The 12,229-nt window shown below is 43.1% G+C and overlaps 1 protein-coding gene across 2 annotated transcripts in view; it reads left to right on the top strand.

The window, feature by feature from the left end:
* Window positions 1-12,229, top strand: part of DHDDS (dehydrodolichyl diphosphate synthase subunit) — a 28,278-nt gene that overhangs the window by 4,291 nt on the left and 11,758 nt on the right. The window contains exons 4-7 of one of the 2 annotated variants that reach the window (XM_082832841.1): window positions 1,171-1,313; window positions 4,038-4,154; window positions 4,986-5,087; window positions 11,350-11,464. In XM_082832841.1, coding sequence (XP_082688967.1) covers window positions 1,171-1,313; window positions 4,038-4,154; window positions 4,986-5,087; window positions 11,350-11,464 — 477 coding nt within the window. The remainder of the gene's footprint in view (window positions 1-1,170; window positions 1,314-4,037; window positions 4,155-4,985; window positions 5,088-11,349; window positions 11,465-12,229) is intronic. The other variant, XM_082832842.1, reaches the window with a different exon arrangement.

Raw genomic sequence — 12,229 nt, 5'->3', positions numbered from 1 at the left:
AGTGTCAGGTTTGCGCTGGTAATTTTCCTGAGGTGGCAGTGAATGGGTTTGTATGTCTGATAAGGGATTAGAAAGGTAGCTCTTCAGCTTTATTTCTTCAGTTCTGTTTGAATGTCTTCTGTCCCTTACCTTTAACCTCCAGGCTCCCCATCTCAACACTGTTATTCTCATCTTCAGTTTGTTCTCCACCTTTAGTGGCACTGGGTTAGAGCAGTACCGTACCAAAGGACTGAGTTTAAATTTGAGTTTCACTTCTTTTTTCGTTGAGGTATAATTTCATACAGGGAAATGCACAGATTTGGGGTTTTGACAGTTGCATTCATCTGTCTAATCCACACCCCTGTCAAGATATAGAACATTTCCATCTCTCTAGCAAGTTCCTTTGTGCCCCTTCCCAGTCAAACCCTGTCCTCCCTCCTCTTCTCCTCCCCTTCCCCCTCACCTTCTGATTTCTATCACTCTAGATGAGTTTTTGCTGTTCTAGAACCTCATATAATGGATTCATATGGTAGAGCTGTGGACTTTTGACTCGTCTTCAACTTTCTGAGCCTCAATTTTATCATCTCTAAAGTAGGCATGAAAACAATAATTCCTTTCTCAAGGGGTAGCTTGAAGAATCAAATGAAATGATGTATGTGAAAACCCTTTGCAGACTTAAATGATACACAGCTGTGCAATTGTTGCTTTTATTCTTATAACTCATCAGCCTCTCAGTCTATTGGAATAATGATGTCATGCTGTGAGTGATAATACCTTGTGTTTTTATGTATCTTTAGCCACCTTGTGAGGGAGGGATTGTGATCCTATTTTACAGATAAGGAGACTTAGGCCCTGAGAGGTTAAATGATATGCCTGCAGTCACATAGCAAGTGCTTGATGGAGTGAGAGACTGGAACCTAGATCTTTATTCTCTCAGTGAAGAGCTCTTTCCAGTAAACCACAGTAGCATCAGCATAATAGTACTCATTAAGTTCACATTTTTCAGTCTCTCAGGTGGTGGCTTTCTGCTTATTTGGTTCATTATTCTGAGAGAAGCATTGGTATTATCCTAGCTTTACCCAGTTTGGGGAGGAGAAAAGTCTGTCTCTCACTGAGTCGGGGCTGAGGCATCTCCTGTTTCCCTTCCTGCTCTTTCCTTGTACCCTAGCTCCTTGCCTTCTCCCCTCTCAGACTCTGCGTTGGTGTTTGAACCTGGGCGTCCTAGAGGTGACGGTCTACGCATTCAGCATTGAGAACTTCAAACGCTCCAAGAGTGAGGTAGATGGGCTAATGGATCTGGCCCGGCAGAAGTTCAGCCGCTTGATGGAAGAAAAGTAAGATGCTGTCAGAGGGGGAGCCTGTGTTCTTATACCTCCTCCAGCCTTACCTAACCCTTAACTGTCTTTTCTGAGGCTAGTTGAGGAACTCTAAACCCTTCTACTGTTAGTTAGACCTCTTCAGTGGCAAATATGGCAAGCTAGTTTTTCCTTCTTCCTTCCTTCCTTCCTTCCTTCCTTCCTTCCTTCCTTCCTTCCTCCCTCCCTTCCCTTCCTTCCTTCCTTATTTATTTGAGGATATAGAGGTATTTCACAGAATTCAAGGATACAGATAGCCAACCTCAGGCAAAACCGAAGCCAGGAATTGAAATCGATTAGGTAGAGCCTCCTCAGACATTTATTTCCTTTGCTCCACAGGCTAACTTTGTCTTCTTCAAGAGAGCTGCTCAGAATGAATTAAAACCCTTAATTGGTCCAACTTAGTTCAGATTTCTACCCCAGGACCAGTGAACTGTGACCAGGGAAGTAGAGTGAGAGAGACTTTGAAAAAGCCATTTTCTGCTGTGCAGTCATCCCTAAAAAGTTACTGTACTTCCCTGCATATACCCTTGGACGGGACAGGATGATGCATAAAAGCCCTTTATGGGGATGAGTCAGTACTGTTCTTGCTATCACTAAGTTTAAGCTTAACTTAGGGAGCAAAGCCAGAATGGGGCAAAGTGGAAGTTTGGTGGAGATTATTTGTTTCACAGCGTGGAACCCTCTTCAGCCAGGACTGCCCCAAAGCGTTCATTACAACCATTCTCTGCCCAGCTCCTCCCCACACCAGGACCAGGAAGATGAGAGAACAGAGAGCTTAGAGCTCTAGTGGAGCTGGGCCTGGGACAGGTCTGTCATTTCCATCCCTGTGTGGGTCAGGGTGCGGGGAGCATAGCCAGGCTTCTCTCTATCCATATTAGTCTCTGGGCCACAGACATTACTCCTTCCCTTGTGGCTCAGAATTCACACCCAAGGGGCTGGGGACAGAGGTAATGGGGCCACATTCCAGGTGTTTAAATTCTTCAAATTCTTCTGTACTTCACACTAATCTTACCTTTTTTAAGTGCTTATACTATGTGTCAGGCCCTGAGCCTAACATGTACTCTCATTTAAAATTCACATTATCCTGTGAGAAAGATATTATTATCCCATTTGTAGAGAGGAAGAAAGTAAAAACCAGAGAAGTTTAGGGGTGTATCCTGGGTCACACAGCTATCAGACAGGCAGAGCCAAAACACACAGGGTCTTTCTGACTCTAGAGCTGAGCTGTTGTCTGCTGTAGAGACAAGAAGCAGTCTTAACACTTCTTGAAAGATCAAAATGCATGGCAGTAGAAGTGCTCCTGAGATTGTTCTAATCAGTCACGAGTAGAGAAGATGGTCTTAGGTTATTAAGTCCTAGGCAGAGCAAGAAGAAACCTTAGTGGTGGTTTTCCAGCAATGTGCCACAGAACCCCATAGTTGTAAGGAGTGGGCATGCAAGGACCCAGAGGGAATGGGGTATACAGTGCTTGTTTGCATTTATCTATTTTATATGTTGGGCTTCTGTTTAAGATTTGATTTGAAGAAAGACTTGTTTGGCTAAAAGAAGTTTGGAAAACCACTGGCCTAGTTCAGTTTCATCAGTTGGGAAACTAATCCTGGTGAAGAGAAGAGAAAGGTTTGCCCATGGCCACGCAGCTAGCTAGTGGCAGAGCCAGGCTGGGAGCCCAGATCTCCTGGCTCCTTGCCAGGGCTTTTACACCTTCTTACTCAGGTCATGTGCCTGATGTCTGAGAATAAGCACTTTCACAGTATGACAGGGGTCGTTATGCAAGGTCAGATAGTAATCGGTGGCACTAGGCACTAGGGCTTGAATCTAGGTATTCTTTTTTTTTTGGCTACACCACACAGCATGCAAGGTCTTAGTTCCCCGACCAGGGATGAAACCCATGTCCCCTGTAGTAGAACCACGGAGGAACCGTGGAATTCCTGAATCTAGGTATTCTTATTCAAAGCAACATTTGAACAAAGTAATTTGATCAAGATCAGACAGCTGGTGAGTAGAAAGCCAGAAATCGAACTTAGGGAGTTTGGTTCCAGAGCCTGTCTTTTTAATCACAACATTACACTGCCTCCATATATATATGTCTGATCTTGAACAAATTACTTAACCGCCCTGTGCCTCAGTTTCTTCGTCTGTAAAAGGGGAATGATAATGGTGTCTGCCTCAAAGGTTGATGTAAGGATGGAATGCATGTAAAACACTTAGACCAATGTCTGGCACTTAGTAAACATATAATTAATGTTAGATGTTACAAAAGTAACCAATGATACAACTCCTGCTGTTGAGGAGTTTATTCACCTATCAAAATGGGACAAACAGCACAGAACACGTGAAATGCAACTTGTCGACAAGGACACACAAGGTGGTGTAATGTGTGGTAAAGAGGTTTGGGTTCTCAAATCAGGCAAACCTGGGATTCGGTCCCGACACAGCACTTGATGGCTGTATGACCTTGGGCAATCCCTATCTAACTATTCTATCTGAGCCTCAGTTTCCCGCTGTAGAACAGGGAATGTAGTAAACTCCCTTCAGAGTTGTTGAGGGCATTCAGTGAAATAGTACTTGTAGATCAGTGCCTGACACACAGGAAGGCACTCAAAAACTGGTAATTGAGTATCAGCTAAGCATTTTGCTTTCTCCAGCTCAGCAGGTGCTCTGTCCCACCTCCCAAACCTGCCTCCTTTCCCCCCTGATCAGGGAGAAACTGCAGAAGCATGGGGTATGTATCCGGGTCCTGGGTGATCTGCATTTGTTGCCCTTGGATCTCCAGGAGCTGATTGCACAGGCTGTGCAGGCCACCAAGAACTACAACAAGTAAGTTTTCAGATTTCCCCTTAGGGACCTGTATTAATCTATGACTCCCTGCTAACTTTAGGGAGACGTCCTGGCCCTTCCTTGGTCTGCATTTGGTACAAGAGGTAATGAGGAGTTGGTTTTGGATGCTTGAGACTTCTTCCTCCATCTGCAGGGCAGACCAGAGGTGGTTCTGCAGCACCTTGTTTTATGTGTGTATACTCACACATACAGTTTCTTATCTTCCTCCTTCATGTGCCTTGCCCCCCATGTACATATGTATTTTTATATATATGTGTGTGTGTGTGTGTTTAATTGACACGGAATGGGGTGGGAATGTAGCAGGCCTTATCCCTGTCTCTGAAGACAGATCCTTCAAGAAATTCTCTTTCTGTCCCACTGCTTTAACCAATAGAGGGGATGACCTTGGAAGGGCATGCAGATGCAGAGGGGAACAGTTTAATAATCCAGACTTCATTATGTGTGGCTTTGGAATATAATGCATATTTGGCAGTGGATTTGTTTCACATCAGACTTCCTTCCTATTCTTCTTTGCTTGTTCTAATATCACAGTGAATTCACATCCTCTGAAAGCTGGGGGTTAGCAGAAGGGAAGAAGATTAGGAGAATAATAAGGGTCAGTTAGTATTTTTCTTACTACAAAACTAATATGTTTTTTTCCCAAGAAAACTTGGAAAACTCAAAAAATTAATAATCTCGCTTTTCAGAGGTATCCATGGTTAACATTTGGTGTGTGTTTGTTCTACCACATAAGGGGTGCTCTGTAATAAGTGACTCCACTCCTTAGTCCCTGTCCCCCTTTGGTAAATTATTCTGTTCTTCCCTTCTCAGGTGTTTCCTGAACGTCTGTTTTGCTTACACATCCCGTCATGAGATCAGCAATGCTGTGAGAGAGATGGCCTGGGGAGTGGAGCAAGGCCTGCTGGATCCCAGGTATCGCAGTTGTTCAGCATGATAGGGAAAACAGGCATACACCGAACCATAAAATCCCTCCTAAGTCATGTACTTGAGCCAGAAGTCAAATCGGGAATGTATGTGGAAAGATTTGAGAGGGGTGGTCCCCTGCACTTAGAGCTTTGGAATGACTTATTGTAGCCTGCTTCAGAATTTCTGTGTTCACCACAAACCAAGAAGCTCCAGAAAAAATGGCATGGCTTGTAGCAACACTGTGGCATTCAATAAAACATGATGCCCTGCTGGCCCTTTGGCAGAGTTTTTCTAAGAATGATTTTTCAGGAATGCAGCTTGTTGGGGGTATTGGCCTTTAGGCCTTTCATGTTACAGTTTCATGCAAGATCCAGGTATTTTTCAAAAAGAAAGTTGTTCATCGTTAGCAACACGGTAGAATTACTAGAGCTGGGAGAGACTTTAGAAGCCATCTGTCTGCTCAGTCCCTCTCCTGTTATTATTAGTGTAACCTTTGGTAATAATATTAGTAAACTAACAACAGCAGTAGTAAAATAATAGTAGCAAAAAACAAGCCAGGCAATGTGTTATGCTGTGTTTATTTGATTAAGTTAATATTCTCATGTTTAAGAGATTTGAGTCTTTTCTCCATTTTATAGATGAGAAAACTGAGCTCACATTGAAATGACTGTCCCAAGGTCATTCAGCTAGTAAGTGCCAGAGCTGGGACTTCTATCAAAAACTGTCTGATTCCAGAGCTTTTGTCCTTACCTTTATTATATATGGGATTGTGGGACCCAGGAGGTTTTCTGACTCCCTTCTTGGGTATAATTCGATTTTCCTGGGAAACTAAATTAAAAATGAAGAAGTTTCTCAGTGAGAATGAAATTAACATCATCAACATTATACAAATTAGCATAAATTTATAATGATGCTAAGCATGATAAAGGCATGGTTCAACAAGAATTTATAATAAGAGGAATGGACCTGGTAGGGAAGGCTCCCCAAAGGAAATGATAAATGACATAAGAAGGGGGTGAGAGGATAAGCAGTAACTGGGGAAAGAGGCAGTATTATGAGGAGCTTGTTGGTTGCACAAATACTGTTGGAATAATTCAAGTAGAGAGTACTTGGAAGGGAGCTTGGATTATGGTGGTGATGGTGGAATAGACCAAACAGACTGCATTAAGAGCTATGAAGCAGATCAAATAGAGAGGACTTGCGGGGTGGTGGTGGGATGAATTGGGAGATTGGGATTGACATATATACACTAATATGTATAAAATAGATAACTAAGAAGAACCTGCTGTATTTAAAAAAATAAAATTCAAAAAAATAAAAAAAAAGAAAAAATATTACTGAGAGAGAAAAAAAATTGAGAGGACTTGATGGATTGACTCTGGGACAAGGATGTGTTATGGGTGACTCCAGGGTTTTTGACTTATAAAACAGTGGACAGTGGTGCCCTTCGCTGTGCTGAGAACCCTGAGAGGCTGCAGTTTGAGGAAGAAAGTCAGGAGTTTGGTTTGGGATATATTATAGATGTTGAACACAGATATCAGGTTGACAGTAGAGAGAAGTGGGGACTGGAGATAGCAGTCTGGTAACTGAAGCAAAGAGAGAGCATGAGGAATCTAAGGGAGAGTCTAGAGTGAGAAGAGAGGGCCTAGGATGGAGTTTTGAGAAACTCATAAGTTTTACTGGCCGGGTAGAGGAAAATGAGCCTTAAGGAAAAAAGAGAATCAACAACCAGAAAGGTAGAAACAAAAGGGCTGCCAGTATTACAGAAGCCAAGAAAAGAGGGTGTTTGTTAGCGCAGGTGGGGTGGCGGGTGTGCATTGGTGGGAGCAACAGTGTCAAATGCTGTAGAGAGGTCAATTAATATGTGGATCGAAAATTAGCCATTGGGGGAGAAACATTAAGATACTGGTTAAGTTGGCAGTATGGGGGCTGGGCAGGAAGATGAGATATAAGTAGATGAGGGATATATAAGTAGATGAAAGTTATTGATAATTTTCTGATTCTTGGCTTGGGCAATGATTTCATAGTTCATTTTATTCTTAGTGCTTTACGATTAATGTTTTATATAATTTTTTGTATAAATTAAATAACATATTTAAAAAAATAAGGGACAAATGTTTATGCTAAAAAGAAAAAAAGCTATTTAGCAAGCAGATTTAATATACATTCATGCCTGGAACTAGAACTCTGATCTTGCTTCCTAGTGCAGTGTGATTTATACTGATACACATTGCAGTAGCCACTGACCCCCTGCTTCTTGCCCAGCTAGTTTTCTCATATCCGTTTTCTCTGCCCTGCATGGTTTAGTAACTTGCCTGTGTGGGTTAGTCATGCAGACATGGCGTGGGCTGGGCGGGTTGCTAGGGTAAGGAGGCCGATGTCTCAACCCATCAGCTCAGGAAGCTTGGTGTTCAACTCAGACTGGGCTGATCAGGGCCTGAGGCAGTGCTTTTTACATTATTCAGCTTTAGACAAATCCATATTTATAACAGAGAGTCAATGAGTTAATTACAGTCAGGCTCTACTCTTCCCATAACTGGAATTTTTCTATTCTCTCATCACCACCATCCAACTCCTCATTTTCCTTTCTTCCAGGGTAATATATTTTTTTCTACCAGTCATTTTAATAGATTGTTTTTTGAATCTCAAATTATAAAAGAAGGAATTAGATTTAGCATAAATGATAGTTAATAAACTCTCTTGAGCAGGACTTGACCATCTGTAGGCCTCTGTCTTCCTCTTAAAACAATAGTGTTAATAATAATTGCCGGGCTTCCCTGGTGGTGCAGTGGTTGAGAGTCTGCCTGCCGATGCAGGGGACGCGGGTTCGTGCCCCAGTCCGGGAGGATCCACATGCTGCGGAGCGGCTGGGCCCGTGAGCCATGGCCGCTGAGCCTGCGCATCCGGAGCCTGTGCTCCGCAATGGGAGAGGCCACAGCAGTGAGAGGCCTGAGTACCGCAAAATAAATAAATAAATAAATAAATAATTGCTAATGTTTACTAAGCATTTACTCTGTGCCCAGCACTTGCTAAGTATTCCACGTACATTATTTCATTTAATCCTTAGGCCCTTTGAAGTAGATACTGTTTTTATAAATTGAACCTTGCTGTGAGGTTAAATAACTTGTCCAAGTTCACACAGATGACCAGGATTTCCAACCTGGCTCCAGAGCCTGTGTTCTCTTTCACTATGGCATACTGACTGCCTTATAGGAAGGTTGAAATGAACAAAAACACAGTATAAAAATAAAAATTAATAACTAATAGTTATCAGGGACTTCCGTGACTGTCCAGTGGGTAAGATTTCGCCTTCCAATGCACAGGATGTGGGTTTGATCCCTAGTCACTAGCTAAGATCCCACATGCCCCATGGCCAAAAAACCAAAACATAAAACAGAAGCAATATTATAACAAATTCAATAAAGACTTTAAAAAAAAAAAATGGTCCACATCAAAAAAATATACTAAAGGGGCTTCCCTGGTGGCGCAGTGGTTGGGAGTCTGCCTGCTGATGCAGGGGACACGGGTTCGTGCCCCGGTCCGGGAAGATCCCACATGCCGTGGAGCGGCTAGGCCCGTGAGCCATGGCTGCTGAGCCTGCACGTCCAGAGCCTGTGCTCTGCAACGGGAGAGGCCACAACAGTGAGAGGCCCGCGTACCGCAAAAAAAAAAATATATATATATGTATATATATGTGTGTGTGTGTGTGTGTGTATATATATATATATATATGTGTGTACTAAAAATAAATAAACAAACAGTAGTCATCAGATCTTATTATGAGGCAGGCATGAGACTAGTAGGAGTTTATCATGCATATTCTCATCTAATTTTCATATAAGGTAGTGACTATTATTTGTCTTATTTTATAAGACCAGTTAATGAAGGTTTAAAAAGTTTCATTGATGGGCTTCCCTGGTGCTGCAGTGGTTAAGACTCCGCACTTCCACTGCAGGGGCTGCGGGTTCGATCTCTGGTTGGGGAATTGAAATCTGCATGTCATTCCGATGCTGTGCGGCGTGGCCAAAAAAAAAAATGCAGACACATTTGAAATTCAGAGGGGTTATGTGGGGATCCAAAGTCCCACAGCAAGGTAGTGGGTCTGGAAATAACCTTTATTCCTCTTATTTATGTAGTGCTTTATAGTTCCCAAGGTACACTCAAATCTGTTATTTCTTTTGATTTGACTCTCACAATAACCTATAAGTAGATAGGACAAATGTGCCATTTCAAAAATAAGAGAGCTGAGAAATTGTTGATTGCACAGGGTTTCACTTTTTTTTTTTTTTTTTTGGGCTGCTCCATGTGGCCTATAGGATCTCAATTCCCCGACCAGGGATTGAACCCAGGCCATGGCAGTGAAAGTGCCAAATCCTAACCACTAGACCACCAGGGAACTCCCAGGTTTCACATTCTTAATTAAAGAATTAAGATCATGCTGTCAAGACAAGACTCAGGGAAATTATCAGGGAAATCTGAACCAGAGCCCTTCCTATTGCCCAGTCATAAGTGAATATTATTTACCATATGACAGTACAGAAAATAGAGTTCCCTCTGTGGTTTGCAAAAAGATGACTGAGAGATGGAGTAACTTACCCAAAGGCACACAGCTAGTAAGTGTAGATCCTTGTTCTGAACACTCAGCCCAGATCTCTGCTTTTTTTTGACTATGCTCCCAGAAAAATGTTCCCACACAGAAATTTTGTCTTCTAGACCCTTCCTAAGATGCAGCTGTTACCACCTGGAGATTCTGAATCCTGCCTCTGGATACTTGGCAGGATAGGTAAACAGTATTCTTGGAACCACCACACACCAGTCTTGCAAATACCCTCTTTCCATGGACTGGAGAGTTTAACTTAAGATGAGTGCTGCCAGTCCCCATTCTTCCTTCATTCCGTCTCCTTTCTGAGTGTCTGTCTGCTTGGGAAAGTAGCTCTTATCAAACACAAGAGGGCTCATCATTTTGCTGTTTTTTCAAATCCTAAGTAAAGTGGATGTTTTGCAGTGTTTCACGGTCCATATGACTTAAATTTAAGTTTTTTTGTTTGTTTTGCCGTACGCGGGCCTCTCACTGCTGTGGCCTCTCCCGTTGCGGAGCACAGGCTCCAGACGCGCAGGCTCAGCAGCCATGGCCCACGGGCCCAGCCACTCCGCGGCATGTGGAATCTTCCTGGACCGGGGCGCGAACCGGTGTCCCCTGCATCGGCAGGCAGACTCCCAACCACTGCACCACCAGGGAAGCCCAAATTTAAGGTTTTAAAAATGTTCTCTATCATAAATTCAAACAATAACAGAAGTATATAAAGTAAAAAGAGATAGTATTTCCTTCTTATCCAACCTTCCAGAGGTAATCACCATTAATAGAATGGTGTATGCCTTTCTAGATTTTGTTCTTTGTTTATATATACATGTATTCACACGTGTGAGTAAGTGTGTGTGTGTATTTTCCACACTGTATTTTTTCTGAAATGTGCTTTTTTTCATTTAATATTACATCTTAGACATCTTTCCAAGTCCATGCATTTAGATTTACCTCTATTAAAAACAGTTGCATAGGGGGCTTCCCTGGTGGCGCAGTGGTTAGGAATCCTCCTGCCAACACAGGGGACACGGGTTCGAGCCCTGGGCCAGGAAGATCCCACATGCCGTGGAGCAACTAAGCCCGTGTGCCACAACTACTGAGCCTGCACTCTAGAGCCCGCGAGCCACAACTACTGAGCCCATGTGCCACAACTACTGAAGCCCGCGCGCCTACAGCCTGTGCTCCGCAACAAGAGAAGCCACCGCAATGAGAGGCCTGTGCAGCGCAACTAGAGAAAAGCCCATGCGCAGCAACGAAGACCCAATGCAGCCAAAAATAAATATTTTTTTAAAAAAAACAGTTGCATAGTATTTCATCAAATTGCAGAGTCATAGGGTGTATCCATTTTAAAAACAAGTGTTTTAAGTGAAGGACAACACATATTCTGGTGGGTGCATCTGGTTTTAGGCTGCAACTAAATGGCTTTGGGCAAACATTTCATCTTCTCTGAGCCTCAGTTTCCTTATCTATAAAGTGAAGATAGAAGTACCTAATGTAGTTGTGAGGATTGAAACCATTCATTAATTTATCAAGCATTTGCTGAGGGCCTTCTACATACCAGGTAGTATTGGCTAATGTATTTGATGGTATTCTGTAAACTGGGAAGCTTTATGTAAGGAAGTTCACCATGAGAATAATCCAAAAAGAGATGTGGACTTATCTTTGTCTCTTCCCCACTCACTTTAGCGATGTCTCTGAGTCTCTGCTGGATAAGTGCCTTTATACCAACCACTCTCCTCATCCTGACATCTTGATACGGACTTCTGGGGAAGTGAGGCTCAGTGACTTCCTCCTCTGGCAGGTAGGTCGTTTCCAACCATTGTTCTGTTTGTGTCGAAACTGAAAACTGTGACTGCACCCACAAAACAGATTGGAGGGTCAGCTAAAATCCAGATAAATGTCTCCAGGCTGTGCCTGGTAACTTTTGCTATCCCTTCCTCATCTGTCCCTGGCTTTGTGAGCCTGTGTAGTTCTTGCTGTCCAAAGTGCCCAGGGGAAGAATCAAGGCTATCCAGCTGTGGTGAAAGCTTTACTTGTACCTCCCTTCAAGGAACTGGACTTCTGCCTTAGGTCCCTGAGCATAAGCTTCTGCCCTGGTAACCTGCCATGTCACCCAGCACCTCTGGGCTAGAACCTCGCCTTGCATTTGCTGATTTCTCGCCTTTAGAATAAAGGGCGGCATCTACACAAGCACAGGCCACAGGAGATACAAACTGTATGCAGGCTCTTTCTTCAGGGCCTGCCGTTGCCTGTCAGCTCAGTTATCCCAGTGTAGGTAGTTCTCTAAAAGCCCATATCCAAATAAGTTTGTCTTTGCTTGAAAATCTCCATCATCTGTTAAGTTGGCCCCTGAGTAGCACTTGGCTGGGGGAAATCTCGTTCAAGGAGAGGCTGAAGGGAGAAACTCAGCTTGGAAGCAATTCACATGGTAAAGTTCTGGAAATTTTAATGGACTATAGTCTTAAGAGTGAACTAACAAGATTTAGCTACTGAAGATACTTTTAGTCTTTGGCTATATTGAAAGCAGTATAATGTGCAGCTTGTGGTTTTATGGCCCATTCTGCTG

This window comes from Leucopleurus acutus (genome assembly GCF_964270905.1).
Source record: "Leucopleurus acutus genome assembly, chromosome: 2".
In the NCBI taxonomy this organism is placed as follows: domain Eukaryota; kingdom Metazoa; phylum Chordata; class Mammalia; order Artiodactyla; family Delphinidae; genus Leucopleurus; species Leucopleurus acutus.
The sequence above is the reverse complement of the archived record's forward strand: the minus strand, read 5'-3'. Positions and strand labels throughout refer to the sequence as shown.